Here is a 20,538-nt window from a genome sequence, read left to right as displayed (position 1 = left end):
ACACACACACACACACACACACACACACACACACACACACACACACACACACACACACACACACACACACACACACACACACACACACACACACACACACACACACACACACACACACACTTAACCACATGAACCCTAGCATCCCTATTCTAGGCATGTGATATTAGGCACGTTTGACAGAAATGGATACACAGAGTGAGTGCAGACATGGTCTTAACATTCATCAGGGAGCATAAAGCGCTCGGGTGGCTCAGTGGTTAAGTCACTGCCCACCACCACGGAGGTTGTGGGTTCAAATCCACACATTGGGGAGAAAAAGGGGTAAAACATAATTGGTTCTCTAAATGTAAAAAACATTCAGGGAGCATTCAGTGTAAATACACCTAGAAGCTCACAAGGTGTTTCGTAGAATGTCATTAATAACTGCTTTTATTCTTATTTCATATTTGGGGGAGTGGGAGACCCCGCCCCCAGGTGGTCAGTTAAGAAAATTGTCCATTCAATGTTGTCCACTGTGGACAGTCTGAAACCAATGCAAATGGGTGCTCATATGTACAGTATTATATACATTATCTATCATACTGCTCATATGTACTGTATTATATACATTACTACTACTGTATTATATGATATACATTACCTATCATACTGGTCTTTAGTTGTTTTTTTATTAGATATATTTTGGGGCTTTTTATGCCTTTATTGATAGAACAGTAAGGCTGACAGGAAACGGGAGAGAGATGGGGGGAGACATACAGCAAAGGTCGTCGGGATCGGGAGTCGAACCCGCGTCACGCTGTCAAGCTGGATTACCAGGATATGTGGTATGAGCCTGGACCGCTAGGCCAGCGGGCGCCCCTACTGGTCATATGTAAATGGTGCATTTATACAGAGCTTTTATACAACGCTTTTATACAGCGCTTTTATCCAAAGCGCTTTACATAGATTGTGCATTACATTCACCCATTCACACGCCCATTCACACACACATTCACACACACACACACGCTTTCATACACCGATGGAGGAGGAAACCATGCAACGCACCAACCTGCTCATCAGGAGCAGTTAGGGGTTCAGCGTCTTGCTCAAAGACACTTCAACACTAACTCTGGGGGAGCCCCCCAGCCCGGGATCCAACTGGGAACCGCCCCCGTAATGTATAATATAGTTGCGAACGCAGCGGAAGGAGGCGCGCCGAAGTGGAGCTTACTATGAAACCGTGCTCGGGTTGTGTCTCTCTCTGTGTCTCTCTCTCTCTGTGTCTCTGTGTGCACTGCCTGTGTGCAGCTCCTCTGAGATAAGTAAATGTCCAATTTAGACGTACCACACATCAAATGAAAGGTCTTTGAAAACTGAACACACCTGTCAAGGTTGCGTTTAAGCCCGCCCCTTCCCCCGGAAGCCACGCCCCGGAGAAGGCTCCTAAAAACTCCCCATTGAAACCCCATGTTCAATGAAAAGTGCCCGAATCGCTCCGAAACTTTTTCTACCCCCCCTAAGTGGGGGTCTACGAACAAATACTTCGGCCTCGGATTTTGGCTCCGCCCCCCGGAAGTGGGTGAAACAGGCACTTCAAACACTTTGTTGAATTGTTCAAAAACATTCAAAGTTGTTTTTGGGCAATTTGTATTTTCTCTCTCTCTGTGTCTCTGTGTCTCTGTGTGCACTATGTGTGGTTCATATAGCAGCTACAGTTAAAAAAAAAACATCGACAAGCATCTACACGAGTTCATCGATTGGGATATCTAAGAATTACATGTCATTTGTGCATATTTCAGGCCGGATGGCAAGTTGAAAACGCCTTCGTTTGAGGACAGTTTGACCAAAACAACCAAAAACAATCCTGCAATCCGCCTGCCCCTGGGTAACTAATTACACTCCTCTGAGAAAAATATAGCAGCTACAGTAAAAAAAAAAACATCTACAAGCATCTACACGAGTTCATCTATTGGGATATCTAACAATTCCACGTCATTTGGGCATATTTCAGGCCGGATGGCAAGTTCTAAACGCCTTCGTTTGAGGACAGTTTGACCCAAAAATTAACAAAAATCCTGAAATCCTTCTGCCCCTGGGTCACTAATTGCACTCCTCTGAGAAAAATAGAGCAGCTACAGTCAAAAAGAACACATCTCCAAGCATCTACACAAGTTCATCTATTGGGATATCTAACAATTCCATGTCATTTGGGCATATTTCAGGCCGGATGGCAAGTTCTAAACGCCTTCGTTTGAGGACAGTTTGACCCAAAAATTAACAAAAATCCTGAAATCCTTCTGCCCCTGGGTCACTAATTGCACTCCTCTGAGAAAAATAGAGCAGCTACAGTCAAAAAGAACACATCTACACGCATCGACACGAGTTCATCTATTGGGATATCTAAGAATTCCATGTCATTTGTGCATATTTCAGGCCGGATGGCAAGTTGAAAACGCCTTCGTTTGAGGACAGTTTGACCAAAAAAAAAACCAAACAAAAACTGAAATCCTTCTGCCCCTGGGTCACTAATTGCACTCCTCTGAGAAAAATAGAGCAGCTACACTCCAAAAGAACACATCTACAAGCATCTACACGAGTTCATCTATTGGGATATCTAAGAATTTCATGTCATTTCTGTATATTTCAGCCCGGATGGCAAGTTGAAAACGCGTTTGTTTGAGGACAGTTTGACCAAAAAACAAAACAAAAAAAAGAATATCCGCCTGCCCCTGGGTGACTAATTACACTACTCTGACATACATATAGCAGCTACAGTCAAAAATACAACATCTACAAGCATCTACACGAGTTCCAGCCCGGACAATACTTCAGCTACTGACCTGATACATACACACCATGTCACAGTCCCAGCCCTCCACCAGCAGACGACCATCAAACAGCCCAATGCCTAATGCAGGTGCTGATAGCCCAGAGGAGAGTAAACTACAGCGTCGCCGCCGTCTCAACAGGGAACGGATGCAGCGTCTACGCAAAAACAAACGACCATCAAACAGCCCAATGCCTAATGCAGGTGCTGATAGCCCAGAGGAGAGTAAACAAGAGCGTCGCCGCCGTCTCAACAGGGAACGGATGCAGCGTCTACGCAAAACAAAAAACGACGAAAGGCTGGCCCAGCTGCGCCAAGAAGATGCTGAACGCCACCAGCACCGCCACCAACAACTGAATGCCGAAAGCCTGGCCCAGCTGCGCACAAAAAAAAAAACAAGCAACCTGCACCGCCGCCAACAACTGGATGACGCCAGTCAGGCCCAGCTGCGCCAACAAGATGCTGAACGCCACCATCACCGCCACCAACAACTGGATGACGCCAGTCGGGCCCAGCTGCGCCAACAAGACGCTGAACGCCACCAGCACCGCCACCAACAACTGGATGCCGAAAGCCTGGTCCAGCTGCGCAAAAAAAAAAAAAAAACCAACCTGCACCGCCGCCAACAACTGGATGACGCCAGTCAGGCCCAGCTGCGCCAACAAGATGCTGAACGCCACCATCACCGCCACCAACAACTGGATGACGCCAGTCGGGCCCAGCTGCGCCAACAAGACGCTGAACGCCACCAGCACCGCCACCAACAACTGGATGCCGAAAGCCTGGCCCAGCTGCGGCAAAAAAAGGCTGACACGATGCGGCACTCAAGAGCCGCACGCCCTAAACCACCTCTGCCGACACCTCAGCAGGAGTTCATAGAAGCTGAACGCCAACTCAGATTTCACGAGTGTGCCTGCTGTCACCGCAAACGCCTGGCCCTCACACTCAACCACCAACACCTTTGCACCACCTGCCACTCTGACAAGCAGCAGCCAAGAAAATGGAGCGCCGACAACGGCATGCAGCCAGACGCCACCGTCCCCCCTGAGCTCTCCCACCTCACCTTCTTGGAAGAAATGCTCATCGCGCGTTTCTTGCCGTGCATGTATGTTTGCCGCCTACGTGCCGGTGGTCAGATTGGATACCGAAACCACGTCATCGCCTTTCAACAGGACATTCAAACCTTTGTAAGCGACCTTCCTCGGAGTCCATGTGATGCCAACATACTCATCGTGCGGAAGGAGGGCAGCAAGAACACGCACAAGGACTTCATAGTTCGTGGCCAACGCATCCTCTCCGCCTTGACATGGTTGAAGGCAAACAATCGTTTGTATGCCGACATTACGATCCGGGCAGATGTTATCCAAAAACTACCCAAAGACGGGGTTCCCACCGAGCTGTTGGAGATTCTGCACAACAATGAAGACAACGACGACGCCGAACCACTCTTTGATGAGTCCCGTGAAGTCCAGCCAGGAGACACCGTCGTCACCGGTTTGGCAGATGAGGTTGATCCGCGGGTGGAGGCGGACAAAGTACGAGATGCCATACATCCGCAAGTGGACGCCGACAAAGTACCACACCCTGTTCTTCAGTGGCCCACACGCGCCCCAAAACCAGCTTCTGAGTACAACACCCTTGGCCTCTGGACAATGTCGTACCCAACTTTATTTCCCACAGGCGCCGCTGACATAAGCAATGCCGGTAACAACAACGTAGTCCACGATGTGTCCCTGGCCGATTGGGCAGCATTTTTAATGCGCTGGAAGGATGGTCGATTCGCCAAGCATGCACGATGGCGCTACCATGTCTTTAACATGCTGCAGAGACGTCGTGCACGCATGACCGGTACAGTCTTTGTCAACCATGCGGATGGCCAAGCTGACATGACGCTCCAGGAGCTCATCGACCTTCTAAACAATGGTGACAAAGCAACCTGTCAGAGGTTGCACCACTTTGCCTCACACTTGCGTGGCACACCCTCTTGGAAACGTGCGCGACGCTCTGAACTACTGGACATGATAGATGCAAAGGGCCTCCCGCATTTCTTTTTGACTTGGAGTTCAGCAGACATCCAGTGGAACCTCCTACAGCAGAAACTACTTGAGTCAGAGGGTAAGCCCCCGGACCACCCCATTGACGATGCTGGCCGAAATCGCCGGGTAAATGAGAACCCGGCATTAGTCAATGAGTGGTTCCTCGAACGCCTGAACATTTTCATGGCCACCATCGGCAAGAAAGGATTCAAAGTTGACGAGCATTGGATAATTTTTGAATGGCAAGGACGCGGTTCCATACACGCCCATGGGGTCATCTGGCTGGAGCCGGGTCAATGCCCATTCGATGATGTCAAGGCTGTTGTCAGCGAACCCACCCGCAAGGAAGACCAGCAGCGGCTACTGGACTTTTATGACACGTTTGCTAGTGCATGGAACCCCGTCTCCTATTCACGAGAACACCTCGAGGCCATGCTCTCCAACCCAGACCGTTTTCCTGACATGGCAAACCCTCCACTGCAATTGGCAAAAGACCTTCAACACCCCTGCAGGAAACCATTCGACACCGAACAAGCTAGCGACCTTGCTGCCTTGGCAAATTTCACTAACCGACACAAAAACTGTTCCACACAAACCTGTCTGAAAAAAAAAAAAGGCACATACCAATGCAAGGCGGGTGCACCGTGGCCCATGACTGCCAAGTCCTACTTTACGGACAAGGGACGGGCCCCTGGCGATTTCATATATGTCCCTCAAAGAAATGACCCCTTGATGAACACCTACCCAGTCAAAAATCAGGCCTACGAATGCTGGCGCGCAAACATGGATATAAAACCCGTCCTCAGCCGCTACGCAATGGTAAACTACCTGACAAAGTACTGCACCAAATCCGAGCCGCCGTCTCACACACTGAAGGACGTTGCTGAGCTCTTACAAAAAGAGGAAAACACTACCTCTCGTGACGCTTACAACAAGGTGCTGGTGGGAGCTGTCGGCGACAGAGACTACACCGCCCAGGAAGTCACACACCACCTGCTCGGCTTACCGGGATACCTCTGCTCACGATCCTTCACAATTGCCAGCCTCACTGGAAGCAAGGAGTGGAGTGTGGAGGAAAACAAGGTGAAGAAGTCACAGTGGGAAATATACGTGGAAAGACCCCACAAAGAACCACTTGAAAACCTCTCTTTCCGGACATTCACAGAGCAATGCAATTTCACTAAGGGCAAGTACGTGCCACGTCGAAAGGAAGTCATCGCACGCATTTTCCCCCGAATATACTGTGGAAGCAGCCTAGACGACAAGTTTGACGAATGGTGCCGGCTCCAAATGATGGTGAACATACCCTGCCGCAATGAGGCTGAGCTCATTGCCAATCATAGCTCCTGGCAAGAAGCCCTGGAAGAGGCGGTGGAAAACCTTTCCGCACCACACAGCGTGGCATCAGATTTCAACCGCTTAAGAAGAAATGCAGAACCTGAAGAAGAGGACTACGACAGCTCAAGTGACGAGGACGAATTGGCAGAACAGTTTCAAGATGATTGGATGCACATGGTTGCGGTTCGTACTGAATTCACACAACAACAGGACAGCGGACCCCAGTTTGATCCAAGCCAATGTTGGCAGGAGCTGCGGGACAAAGGTTCCTCCGACCAGGCGCTGCAAGATGCCAAGGATTTCCTGAAACTAAACAAAACCCAGTACAAGCTGCCTCCTGTCAATTACGACGACGCAGACACAACTAGGCTCAACCAGCGACAGCAATTGGCATTCAACACCCTGTGCCAGGCCGTGGACGATGCCATGCGCGATGGAACAGAGCGCCGCACAAGGCGCATCTTCATCTATGGCACCGCTGGCACAGGCAAATCCTACATTATCAAATGCTTTGTAAAGCATTGTCGCGAAAAGTATGGAGAAGAAGCCGCCACAGCTGCACTCAGACTGGCTGCTCCCACTGGCACAGCTGCTTTTAACATCGCAGGGGTGACATTGCACTCGCTCTTGAGGCTTCCAGTGCCTCTGACCAACACTCTGCCACAGATGCAACCCGAAGCCCTGGGCAACATGCAGGCAAAGCTCGAGGGCCTGAAGGTGCTGGTCATTGATGAAATGAGCATGCTGGGCCGCCGATGCCTTGGTGCCATTGATGCACGCCTGCGACAGATCTTCCCAGAACGCAAGCAGGAATGGTTCGGCGGAGTTTCTGTCGTGCTCATGGGGGATTTTGGACAATTACCACCTGTCTTGGATCTACCTATGTACGCCAAAGCCCCACGGCAAGGATTAAGCGGTGCAGGGAAGAAAGTCTTTGCTGCCTTTAAGCAGGCCATCGTTCTGGACAAGGTGGAGCGCATTGCTGGCGACACACCGAAAATGAAACTCTTCACAGAAGTTCTTGGTCGCCTTCGAAAAGGCCAAGTCACACGAGACGATTGGCAGTTCCTCATCCGCCGATCATTTGACAACCTGAACCGTGATGAAAAACACAGCTTCAAAGACGCACAGATCCTGGCCAGCACACACCAGGCTGAGGAAAAAGTCAACAGCCAGAGACTCCAGAGCTTACCAGACGCAAAGGTCAACATACATGCAGTCAATGCAGGTCCACATTCTAACAAGACCAGTACTGAAGATGCAGGGGGCCTGCAGAATGTCTTGCAGCTGGCAAAGGGGGCACGTGTCATGCTGCGCCAAAACCTATGGGTGGAGGCAGGTTTGACAAACGGAGCCTTGGGGACAGTCACAGGGATCCTCTACGATCCCAACGGGGCACAGCCCCCCGCCCTCCCTGTGGTTGTCCTCGTGACCTTTGACATCTACACAGGCCCAACATTCCTGCCAGACATTCTGCCACAAGGCACCGTACCAATTCCTCCTCAGACCATTAGATGGCTGAAAGGACAGAAGATGTGTACCCGTACACAGGTGCCACTTTGCTTGGCCTTTGCCGTCACCATTCACAAAAGCCAGGGATGGACAAGAGACAAGGTCATGCTTGACATTGGAACATCGGAACATTCACTAGGGATTACTTTTGTGGGATGCTCCAGAGTAAAGTCTCCCGAAGGCCTGTGCCTGCTGCCCTCCGACATTAGTAGCAACACATGGGCCAGATTTGAGAAAATCAACAAGGCAACAGGAATGTAGACAATGCTCTGATTAAAATGCACAACAGCCTGCAACATGCCTAAACCAAACACATTTCACCAACTAAAAAAAAAAAAAAAAAAAAAAAGGACCAAAAAAATGGGGCTAGCGGTATGGAGCCTTCTTGTGGCGGCCCTGTTCTCACTAATTTAACTGTACCACCCACTTCTCTACAATTGCTCATTCCTTTCTATTCATCTTATTGTTATTTTCGAGCTGCGTTCGCTTCCCGCGTTCGCGCGTCTTACTTGTTCTATTGACTATTAGCAATTATTTAATGAAGTAATGCAGATGTTTAACAATAATTTTACCCTTGAGAGCATAAAATGAAACCAAATGGACCCGTAAGGGTCCTTTTGGTTTAATTTTACACTCTCAAGAGTTAATCCATTTGGTTACCAGCTCTACATCATTTAGCTGGGGACCACCTGGAGGACCACTGGAGGACCACGAGTGGTCCCCGGACCACTGGTTGAGAACCCCTTGCACTAGGAGGATGGCATTGATGTAGGATGTGGATGAATGTGACTTGATTCCCATTGAAGCAGCGTCAAGCGCAGAGGTGCATGCAGGCTGGTCTCTGTGTGCTGCATGAGAGCTCAGTCACCGTGATGGATCAGTCTGTTTGGTTGTCCCATAGCAGACTGTCCAATGGGGTGGAATCATGTAGTGATGGATAAGTATTATTATAACGATGACTCTGTGCTTATACTCATACTTTCTGTCGCACTTCCCCCCCCCCCTCTCGTCCACAGGGGTGTGCTTGGTGCTGGGGTGCATGATCTTCCCGGACGGCTGGGACGCGGAGGTGATCCGGGACATGTGCGGGGAGCGCACGGGGAAGTACACTCTGGGGGACTGCTCTGTGCGCTGGGCCTACATGCTGGCCATCATGGGCATCCTGGACGCACTCATCCTGTCCTTCCTGGCCTTCGTCCTGGGCAACCGGCAGACCGACTTCTACCTGGATGACCTGCAGGTCGACAACAAAGGTGGGGGTGAGACACGGTTCTGGTATCGGTTATTCTGATATTCTGATATCTTCACACGCTCAAATGCTAAGAACATTCCGTCCGTCACCATTTGATGACGGATGCAATCTTGGATTTGCCAATAAATAATGAACCGATGGTAATTTCAGTTCCATCACATTCCTTGAGCCCTAAAACTTATAGGGTTAGACACCAAAACCACCTTTCGAGGTTGAATAGCTATTGAGATACAGCCATTTTAAGCTCCTTGCAGCCACCTTGGATGTCATCTTGAAAATTTCCAGAAGTTAGATTTTCCTAGAGTTTGTGTATGTTCTTAAGCATGCCTAGAGGTACCAGAATGGCATGGGGGCTCAATTTGTTATTTAACCTTCATAGATGACAAATCCACCAAGAAACGAACCTCTGCTCTCCACGGTCACGGAAGTGCTGGAATTGACCCAACAATGAAAAACTCATCTGTTAGTTCTGAATTGAGAATTATATTTCACGTGTTCCAAAAGCATCAGTAGGATGCTCAAAAAGCGGCATGTCAGTGCTTATGCTGGGAGTACGGGGGGAGTCAAGGAGCACTCCCCTCTCTCTCCGTCTCTCCGTTACAGTTTGCAGACTTTGCACTATGTTGCATCACGACACTTAAATCACACAGCCGTATGAAAAGAGTGAGAGAGATGAGAACAAGAGAGAGAGATGACAGAGAGGGTTGAAAGAGAAGTTGGTAGGGGATGGGGCGGGGGGACATAGGGCGAAAGCTATTTAACACAAAAGAACCTTCTGTACAGTGAAGTTGCACACAGAATATTACATAAGAAGAGTCAATGTTCACACTCTATTACCCCTCAAATACCCACTGTACAACACCTTAAAGGATCAGACACGGTATGCTGACCATTTTTCCAAAGCACCCTAACCCTAACCCTTGCTACTTTTCTAACTCCAGATTTCAGGTGATGGTCAAATAATATAAGAAAGATGCAAAAATGTGCTGATCTACAAGCTCGGCTATTTTCACAATATTTATCTATCGAACCGAGTCAAACTAAATGTAATTCCTCAACTCAGGGTGGGGGGGTTCCCGGTTCAAATATGATTCTTTTGGGGGCTCCCCAATTCAAATATGATTATTTTGGAGGTCACAGCCTGAAAAGGTTGAGAACCAAGGGGCTGGGCTGTATGTATTTCAGTCAGTGGTGGACAGTTTCGAAGTACATTTACTTGAGTACTGTACTTTAAGTACATTTTTGGATACTCCACTACATTTCAAAGACAAATATTGTACTTTTGACTCCACTACATTTCTATGAAAAGGTACATTATGAATTAACCACTTAAGTCCTATTTCAAATAGTGACAATGGCAGATCTATAAGCTCAGAAAACGGATTTCTGGAAAATCTGGGAAATCTTAATGCAGAAATCCATTGATATTAAAAAGAAAATAACCCTTTGGTAATTCCAGTTCTTTAAATCAAGTACATATTTGACGGAGCAACTTTTACTTGTAGTTGATTAATATTTGAACAGGAGTACACCACTCTCTACTCTAATGACCTGTGTATGCTTCGATCAAAACGGCGAGACCTCACATAGGGGGGAGTTAGTAATGACATAAGATGTCTCAGCGCTCCGGCGGTCTATCTTCATGATGGTTTCCATGGTAACTGGAGAGGTTCCAGTGATATGGGTGCAGGGGGGTGGTATCTGTCCATCAGTATTAACCCTTGCACCCTCACAGTGAAGTCCTGCCCTATTCTGGGGGGAGCATTCGCCAAAAATAGCAGATCTAATAGCTTATAGTAGTTAACTTTGATAGTGCAAAAATGATGCACTCAAAGTTAAAACTACAATCTGTAAGTTTTATGTATGTTGTTTCCCTCTCCCTTTCGAGAGAGGTAACTGCAATAATTGTCTGAACAACTGTATAATAAAGATTGCGGCCATGTCCACTAGTGTCTTTATTGACATTGTGGCTTTATAAACTAACATCTCAGAACTTTGTGTTTCTGTCTCACTCGTTTCATGCTTCCAAAACTCTCCTGTTATGCATATCATGAAAAAAAAAAAAAACTTTATTAATATAATTGGTTCTTCCATGCACCGGTAACTGATGACCTAATGTTACATCTTACAAGAACATTTTCATTTGTTCCTATATTTTCCCTGATGTTGCAGTTTTGTGCTTATACCAACACATCTGCTCTTTTTTTGTCTTTGCAGATTTTGCTGTATCACGGGTAAGTTGACTTTGTTAATGTGTGTGTGCGTGTGCGTGTGCGTGTGCGTGTGCGTGCGTGCGTGCGTGTGTGTGCATCTACAGTAGCTTGTATAACTTATGACATAGTTCTGCCTCCATTTGTTCTCTTGTTATATGGTGTTGTTGAGTGATATCTTGGTGTTTTATATTGTACACGGTAAAAACCTGATTTAACTAAGGGCGTATGTAATTGTAACCAAATCATGTCCATTTGGTTGTCCACATGTCACTTTAGTTTTTGAGTGGTGCTAGCCACTCCAAGGAGTGACTTTGTCTGTGTGTCTGTGTGTCCGTCTGTGTGTCCGTATGAGCACGGCCCTCTGTATGTTTGAGCACAGCCTCAACAGCTGCGGCTGATTGCAACACAAAGATGCAACCAGTTACACTAATTATACACACACACACACACACACACACTTTTGAGTAAAAATACTTAACATGAGTAAAAATACTTAAAATGAGTAAAAATACTTAAATATTAGTAAAGATACTTTAAAGTTCCTAAACTGAGTAAAAATACTTACAATGAGTAAAAATACTTAAAATGAGTAAAAATACTTAAAATTAGTAAAAAATACTTAAAAGATGTTAAAATGAGTAAAAACACGTAAAAATCAGTAAAAACATTTTAAAGTACTTAAAATGAGTAAAAATACTTTGAAGTCATCAAAGTCTGTAAAAAGTAACTAACGAAATGAACTCATGAAAGGCACCACTCTCTTCACACTGGGTGTGATTTTTCTGATACTGAGTTGCTACATTCTGTCACACAAAAAGTGATTCATGATTACATGAATATGTTCCCTAATTGAATTGTGGTCTAAAGATGATGCTGTGGTGTTAATATGAAAATCTCAGATCAGGGAATGTTTTAACCTCAACAGAGAGAGACTAAGATTGATTGTTTTTGTTTTGAGAATTGTTGATAGATCTGTTCTATCAATCTTAGTTTCAGTTAAGGGGGAGCATGGCTGAATACTCCATCTATCGGTTTGGAGGGTGTAGGCCTGTAGGTGTAGTAGGGCATTGGTCACATACTGTATGTATGCGCTTTGGCTAAATCAAATCGAATCAAATCAAACTTTATTTATAAAGCACATTTAAAACAATAGAAGCTGACCAAAGTGCTGTAAAAGGTTGAGACAAACAAAGCATCAATAAGCGCCCATTGGCGCACAGACAAATACAGTACATTGTTAAGACACAGTAGCGGCTAGCGATAGATGGTGCTACACAGCTGTTGTAAAAGGAATAGAGAGAAATGTAATGCATCGGACATGAATACAAAAGCACTAGATCTGTACTGAAAACTATGGAATACGGAAATACTGAAGTTATGCCTGATGATGTCAAACAACACGTTTGATGTCATCGAGCGTACATTTGCGCATTTTGTGGGGAAATACATAGAAGTAGGGTTTATATGCATATATATCTATATATATATATATATATATATCTATATATATATCTATATATATATATATATATAAACCCTATTATAGATATATATATATATATAATATATATATGTGTGTGTGTGTGTGTGTGTGTGTGTGTGTGTGTGTCTGTGTGTGTGTGTGTGTGTGTGTGTGTGTGTGTGTGTGTGTGTGTGTGTGTGTGTGTGTGCAGCTCTCCTCACTTCAGAACAATGCGAATTAGGTTCAAATTGGCAACATTGAGACTGAGGTTGATAGTACAGACTTATCAATCGTAATCTCTATTGAGGCTACTAAGGGTTTGGTTGATTTTTCACTCTTGTCATACTTCAGATTGAAGTCCGGGAAAGAAGAGAACCGAGATATGGAGCAGGAGTACAACGTCTACACTGAGGACACGTCTGCCTTGAACTTCTCTCTTCTCTTCTCTTCTCTTCTCTTCTCTTCTCTTCTCTTCTCTTCTCTTCTCTTCTCTTCTCTTCTCTTCTCTTCTCTTCTCTTCTCTTCTCTTTGTCTTTGACAGCAGAGTCACAAGCCGAAGATAACTGATCTACATGCTTACAACATGTCCCAAGCAATGTATTGTGAGCTTGTAGGTGGGTTATTTTTTCAAATTCAAGTATAAATTAAGTCTTACACTGAATTCACATCGGCAACGCTGAAAGCGGCGTTGTTCCATGCATTGTCTATGGTGAGGTACAGCTGCCGCTTTCCTCGCTGCGTCAGAGCCAGCTAAAAGTTGAGAAAAGTTCAAGTTTGCTGCTGCCGCTGTGCGGCGAGACAAAGCGGCAGCCACAAACAAGAAGTGCGTTCTGGTCTCAAACGGGCGTTGACCAGGCGTACACACAAAAGTGTGGCGGCTGTTTCAGACCATTCGTACAAAGCCATTTAGCAGAAAAAAAGAGAGAAAAAAGCTTTGAGGAAAATCGCTATCGCTGCTGGTGTGAATTTGCCGTGACTCAACTCTGTGCACTGTACTCTGTTCCTCACTCTTCTATCCTACCCTGCAACCATCAGGATGACACCCACTTTCAATGCAGAAGTGTACAGCATTCTGTAATATGTAAAAATAATAATTTAAAAAATGGGATAAACTATATTTTGAAAACTATAAAAGGTTGTACAGTGCATTTAACACTTGACTTTCTCAACAAACACGTTTCTGATACAAAAAAAGCTTTTACTGTAATTAAATATTACAAATCTTTCAGACAAAGAACCGTGCTGTTTCAACTTTTTCAGATGATGTTGCATTTTCAAACTTTTTTGAATCCAAAAGGAAGTTTCAGTTTTGAGTGCCGTGTATATTCACTGTTAACGATGATAGAGGTGTGTTATTATGAGGTGATGCGAGAGAGACTCTCTCCACAGAATCGGAATCCGTTAAGGACATTGAAAATGTACATTGAAAACGGACATTGCTGTATGTGGGTCTTCATCAAAAGACCGCACGGACACTGAAAGAGGGAGTACTCTATTTGCAGCTTTACAAAAACCTAACATCTCTGGGAGATCTCTGCTGTACACACCGGACAATGTAAATAGCATTACTGCGGATGAACAGACTACTAGGAAAACCTCATCGGACTCGGACGCGCTGAAGAATGGCACTTCTGCCCTTGGATTCTGTGTTCCCTGTTAACCGGATGAGCATCGTAGTAATGTATGAGCAGTTTTGAAAGAGAAAAGCTTAATAAATAGCTAAAGTGAGGTCCGATTCAGAAGGTACAAGATACAAGTAATTGGAATTAAAGGGATTTTACGAAAATTTTAAATGTAGAATTTTAAGGCCTTTGTACCCTTTTCCCTGCAGACAAGCCACTTATTAATATTTCACCCATGCAATACTTGCAACATTCTATCATTTGTTTAACGCATACAACATATGTAGTGTTAATTTAACTCCGAAGAGAGTACAAATGGAACCAAATGGACCAGTAACTCATAAGAGTGTACAAATGGTTCCATTTGTACCATTTGTTACACTCTCTGGAGTTAAATTAACAGAGAAATTGTAATCCGGTAATTTTTTTATTAATGTAGCATCAGTAACAATGAGTCATAATAATACCAGACCAGCTGTAAAATGGTAGCAGTGCTGTGGGTATAATCTTTAACAGGAGCGACACCGATTATTGAAACTCTGAACCCCAATGAAAAGTAACGGTGTAGTAAAAAGCCAGAGTTATACTTAGTTGCATGCGGTTGTTGCGAACCAAAAATAGTACATCTGATTCTACAAGCTCAAACCGCGATCCGATGTGCGCTACTGTGAGTACAGTAGATCTGCTATTTCCTTTCCCACACGGAACTATGTATAAAGAAGAAACATTAACAGTCTATGGTTTTACCCAGTGAGGTAGAGTTCTCCACAACTCCTTCCCCTCAGAGCAGCATAACGTTAGCTTTGTAAAGAACAAAAAAAATGCAAGTTTGTTATAAAAGATTGGTGATGTTTGCACATTTGACAACGTTTTAATGGCTCCAGTGTGGCAGGTGAAATCATTCTATCCTGGAGAAGCAATCGACGCGAGGTTCCAAAGCACGAGATGATCGCTGTTCTGAGAGACATCTCTAATACTCTGTCACTTGCAGAGAGCAGTTTACATAACAAACTCCACCGGAAGTAAATATTCTACTAATTTAGATGGATTGTGTCGGATTGCGTCGGATTGCAATAAGATGATTGCGTCATCTTATTGTATTTGAACATAATTTGTCACACAGTATTATTTCATTGTCCATACTAATCCTGAGTATCTAAACTCCTAAACTTGAAGCATCGGCTGATACTGTAACTTTTTCTGAACAATTAGGCCGAGTCGTAATTCATTTTTTAGATATTGAATTAGCATTCCCAATTTTAGCCTGACATGGTCCATTAGAATCTGTATTGCTACACTGTATGTAAAATGAGCTGATAGCTAGATGTGTAGTGTGTTTATTAGAACAGTAGCTAGCTAACTCTCAGGAAACTGTGTGCACAGTACTGTAGTAAAGGCTCAATCTGGAACTGAAGGATGAGGCGGGCATTATAAATACACATGTAATGGAAGCTGAAAAGGTGTTGACGTTTAGTGATTTTGTGATGTGGTCAGTAACTGGTTTGAGCAACTCGTTCTTGCTCAAATGACAGGATGACTTTCAAACACTCCTTTGTAAGCCAGGTTTGTGCACAGCAGATCAAGGCACAGTGACCAAAGGTGGCGCTATTATTCTGTGCTTCCAGATTGGGCCTTTGAAACAAAATAAACAAACAAACAAAAAAATACAGCCCTAATGCTGAATCTTATAATGCTGTCCCTTCACACAGGCTCTGCATGCTCCTTGGTTGAACATGTGGCCTGGGCCTGTGTGAACCACCTTATGCTTAATCTATACTAGGTCGATGTACAAGCGATCTACAAGCTCACATCGCGTCACATCCATGACGTGGTGTGATCTTGTAGATCACACCATCGTACGACAAAGTATAAATCACGCCTTAGAGTCCTGGGCCTTCATTTATGACACTATCCTTTGTCTCCGATTCCATAGTAGCTCTAACATCACCTCAAAGCATATTAAATCATTGACACCTTTGAAAAGCAAAGAAATATGTTTTCGATATTCAGACGGAGAGAATCAACACAACAGTGGAAAGGACATGGTCAGTTTTATACGTGAGGTTTGGGTACGGTACGCCTAGCTGCGCTAGCATGTCCAACACGTCTAGGCAGCTGGATGCACACCTGCGTAACGCACTGTGATGCACAGTGAACTTCGACTTGACATCAACACATTTGTGAACACTATCATGGGCCCAGGACATATTTTTAAGACAAATCTTACACAATGTTTTAAAGGAAGAAGGGAAAAATAAAAGAGGTCTGATTGGTCACTTCAAGGTTCTGAACATCGTTACCATGACGATCATTGGCCAGTCTCCTTTTGCATTATACTCCGGGTTCCTGTGGACTTGATGAATATTGATGAACTGAGGAATACCTTTATTGACAGTCCTGATGAGCACATATTTGTAACACTGCAGGTGCCTCTAAGAACTCTTGATTTGATTTCAATTCCCAATGTGGTGCAGAACCAGCAAAACAAGTAGTGATCCTGTAGTGTTTTTACTGAAGAAGACTTACTGTACATAATGTACTCCAGTTCCAGTAGGAGTAAGGTTCAGGAATGGAGCATCTGTTCTGGATTATTAAACAACATTTCTTAACGATTTTTCTTTGGGTTCGCGATCAAACTGACTGACTGCACTCAAACATACTGAACCCCAGCCTTCAATTACAGAATTATACGTGGAGATGGGAGGACAACTCTTCTGTTAATTACAGGAGAGGTCATTTAAAATGTCTGGCAGCAAACAAGTGTTTGTTGATTATGTATACGTCATATTCAATTGTTCCAAGATTTCACTGTAGTTTTAACCATGCAATATCATGCAAGTACATTTTATATAAAAAGAAACAAAAGACATGTTGGGGTGCGGTGGAGGGGGTCTATGGTGAGTTAATTGAGGCTTAATTTATCCTCCGTCATGCACCGGTGTCGTTTGATGAAAATTGCAGATACAAGCTTGTACAATAGACCGGCTATTGTCTGCGAATGACACAGTCGTATGATGGAGTATAAATCAGGCTTAAAGCTGCACTCTGTAACTTTCCTCTTCTACCTCGGATTTTAACCCTGGTTTCCTGTGCAAGTGTTGAAATGTTTAATGGTCAAGAAATTGAATCTTGACCATTAGGTCGAAATTTGGGTCAGATCTTGTGTCTAGGTGAGAAATGACCTTTGGCTTTGACACAATCTAAATGTCTCAATAGAAGAGCCGGGAGACTAAATACAACCACCCCATTTGTATAAGTTATATTGTATTAACATACAGATTGGACTAAATTACATTTTATTCCTAGAAAAGAAGTTACATAGTGCGGCTTTAAATGTTCAGTGATTTATGCTACGCTATACCTTTTTGTTACCATCTAAAATTAATGTGTTGCCCAAATGTCATCCGATATCATGTAGACACGAACATTTAATAAAACTGAATCTTTTTTTTTTTGTACAATGAAAGAGCGATATACTGATATTTGTCAAGTATTTCTGATGAGATTTTCTGTTTGTTTCATGTGTTGCAAAAAAAGAAAGAACACTCTTTCCTTTGTTTATGTGTTAAGCTACTTTTAATGTATTTATGTTGAGAATTATGATGATTGTTGACTGTCAGACTTAACATCGCAGATACAATTTTCGATGCTGCATGTTGAAATCTCAATGCCCAAGAAAAGTGTATAAAGTGTGTTTATAAAGATGCTTGATGGTGGACAAAATGGACAAAGACTGATTGCGTAGCTTGTTGCATTTGATTAATTATGATGACATGCTAATTTGGATTTGGGGAAATTATTATGTGTAATTAATTGCAATTTGTGAATATAATTCAACTCACCATGATGAACATTTCTGTTGTTGAAACACATTTTGAGAAGGTGAAATAAAGATATTTTACATTCAAATGATTTGTCTTGCAGGCATTCAGTCGAGGCAAATATGCATGACACCTTGAAATCATTATTGATCAATAGACCAGTGTTTCTCAAACATTTTCATGTCAAGGATCCCCAAATTCTTATTTGGCCGTGGACCCCTATTTGAAAGGATTTATTTTACCAGTTGCCGGCCCTCCATAAGAGAAGATTTGTCAAGATTTTTCATAATCTATATTAAAATTGTCTTAAGGGAGGACCGGCCGGACGGACCTCTGTCACCATGACTCAGCCATAACCATATAAGGAGTTCCCAATGCAGCTACGCCCAAATATGGAGTGTGTTGTCTAACCTCAATGTGTCGTCATGGCATCAGCAAACAAATCAGTCAGCTCCATATAATATTATGGGCACAAAAGGGGCATGCCCATATATGGGCATATACTGATGACATCAGGGATATCCATATATGGGCATAAAAGGGACTCTCCATATATGGGCATAAAAGGGACATGGACTGGCAGATACAGAGATCTCCATATATGGTCATATCAGTCAGATTGGCGGTGGGACGTAGGTGTGAGGGTCGCGTAGCCACACATTTGTAGATTAGCTATTTACGAGTATCCGGGAAAAAAATAAGTTCTTCATTTTGCTGTGACCCCCTGGAACTCCTGGGGGTCTCTGGACCACACTTTGAGAACCAGTGCCCATCAAGCAATCAATAAATGGATTATTTGCCCAACCAAATCACTTGAGCCCTATAATGATAATTAAACTGATAATGACATTTATTATAACGCCATAAGGAAGCAGCAGTAGAGTAAAGTAATCTGGATACAAATGTACATCAATTATATATACTTCCTCGTATGGCAAATAGCTAAGATAGCCTATCTGCAAGCTCACAACACATGACGACGTAATGACATTCTCTAACAGCTTTCACCATCCCTTTTTTGTAGGAAGTCTTTTCTACTTCAGAGAGATTGTTAACAGATGTCATACAAAAATGTAAGATGACACAGCAATGGAATGTTTTCACAAAGGGCTAAACTGCAGCTCAGTGGGGTCATGGACAACTGAACTTCCATACAGGTGACTTAATGCTGGCACACAGAAACGCCTAAATGAGACGCACACATGTTACCTTCAGCTGCGATTTATCCATCTGTGAAAAGGTGGTGCCGCCTCATTGAAGAAACGTTTGCTACTGCCAAACAGTGGTGGAAAAAGTACTCAAATGTACCTATTTTTTTTTATTACTTAAGTACAGAACCTGAGTAAATGCACTTAGTTACTTTACACCACTGCTGCCAAAAGTGTCTAACCACAGGTTTTCAAAGCAGGGAATGTGGGGGGTGGGGGGGGACCAACTAGCCTGGTAAAACATCCCCCTTCCGGAAATCTCATTTGCATTTGATTTCAGGAATTGGTCTGGCCTGCAGGCCTTTCTGGGCGTTTTTCCGGAGTTCATAACATGAACTCTCCTATCAGCGTCCTCGCTCACTGTGATGTGATTGACAGTGGAGGTTGGCCAATCAGGTGGAACCCGAGTGAACCCGAATGGAGCCGAGTGCAGCCGACCGAAATGGAACGGCCGCCATTGAAATTCTGTCCGCTGTTTTCGTCTCTCTTTCAAAACTTCAAAACGCTCTCAAACTTCTTTTTGGAGGCACGGAATTTACTTTTAAGATATCGTTCGGATAGAATTTAGTCGTTTAACTTCATATATGTGGTCAATTAATCATGACAGAGCCTATTAAAAAAATTAAATCTGAGAACCGGCAGGGGCGGGCAGTGACACGCATGTATCTGAATAAAGCAACCTATTTTCGGCATGGCCTTTTCAAAAGTCTGCTTGCGTCACGTTGCTCTGGTGGTGCTGTAACGAACTGCTGATTGGCTGATGGGGAACAAACTGCTGATTGGCTGAAGGGGTTGTCAGTCAACGGTATTACTCCCGCCCAGCTCCAGCCCACAGCCAAATTGCCCTACAGGTCTGCAGGCCAGATCAATTCCTGAAATCAAATGCAAATGAGATTTCCGGAAGGGGGATGTTTTACCAGGCTAGGGACCAACAGGATGTTCCGGTAGGCTGGACAACATGTAGCCCTCTACTTCCTGTACTTCCAGTTAGACACTTTAGTTAGTTCCTTTCCAGGCTTCATCTCCTCGTGAGATGGAGTTAGACTGGGAATGAGGTTAGTTGCTATAGCCTAACATGGTTTCTACCCAATTCAACACTCTGATTTGCCAGCCAAGTTGCTCATTTGCAAAGTTGAGACAATCTCATCTTTTTGACGATCATCGTCATCGCATGCTCCACGCCGCCGTCAATCACACAATCCCCTACGGCGGGCCTGCCGCCCGCTGTCGTGTAAAATGAATGGGAAGTGTTTGAGAAATCGCCT

At 44.2% G+C, this 20,538-nt stretch overlaps 1 protein-coding gene across 1 annotated transcript in view; it reads left to right on the top strand.

The window, feature by feature from the left end:
* LOC308097631 (LHFPL tetraspan subfamily member 4 protein-like) overlaps positions 1–13,108 on the top strand; it is a gene marked incomplete at its 5' end in the record, with an annotated part of 37,255 nt that extends 24,147 nt beyond the window's left edge. The window contains 3 exons of the mRNA XM_080445529.1: positions 8,712–8,948; positions 11,165–11,181; positions 12,974–13,108. Of these exons, the coding sequence (XP_080301655.1) occupies positions 8,712–8,948; positions 11,165–11,181; positions 12,974–13,033 (314 nt within the window). The 3' untranslated portion in view covers positions 13,034–13,108. The remainder of the gene's footprint in view (positions 1–8,711; positions 8,949–11,164; positions 11,182–12,973) is intronic.
* Positions 13,109–20,538: the final 7,430 nt, after the last annotated feature.

This window comes from Gymnoscopelus braueri (assembly GCF_963280865.1).
Source record: "Gymnoscopelus braueri genome assembly, chromosome: 12".
Lineage (NCBI taxonomy): Eukaryota > Metazoa > Chordata > Actinopteri > Myctophiformes > Myctophidae > Gymnoscopelus > Gymnoscopelus braueri.
Note: the sequence above shows the minus strand (reverse complement) of the source record. Positions and strands in the feature narration are given on the sequence as shown.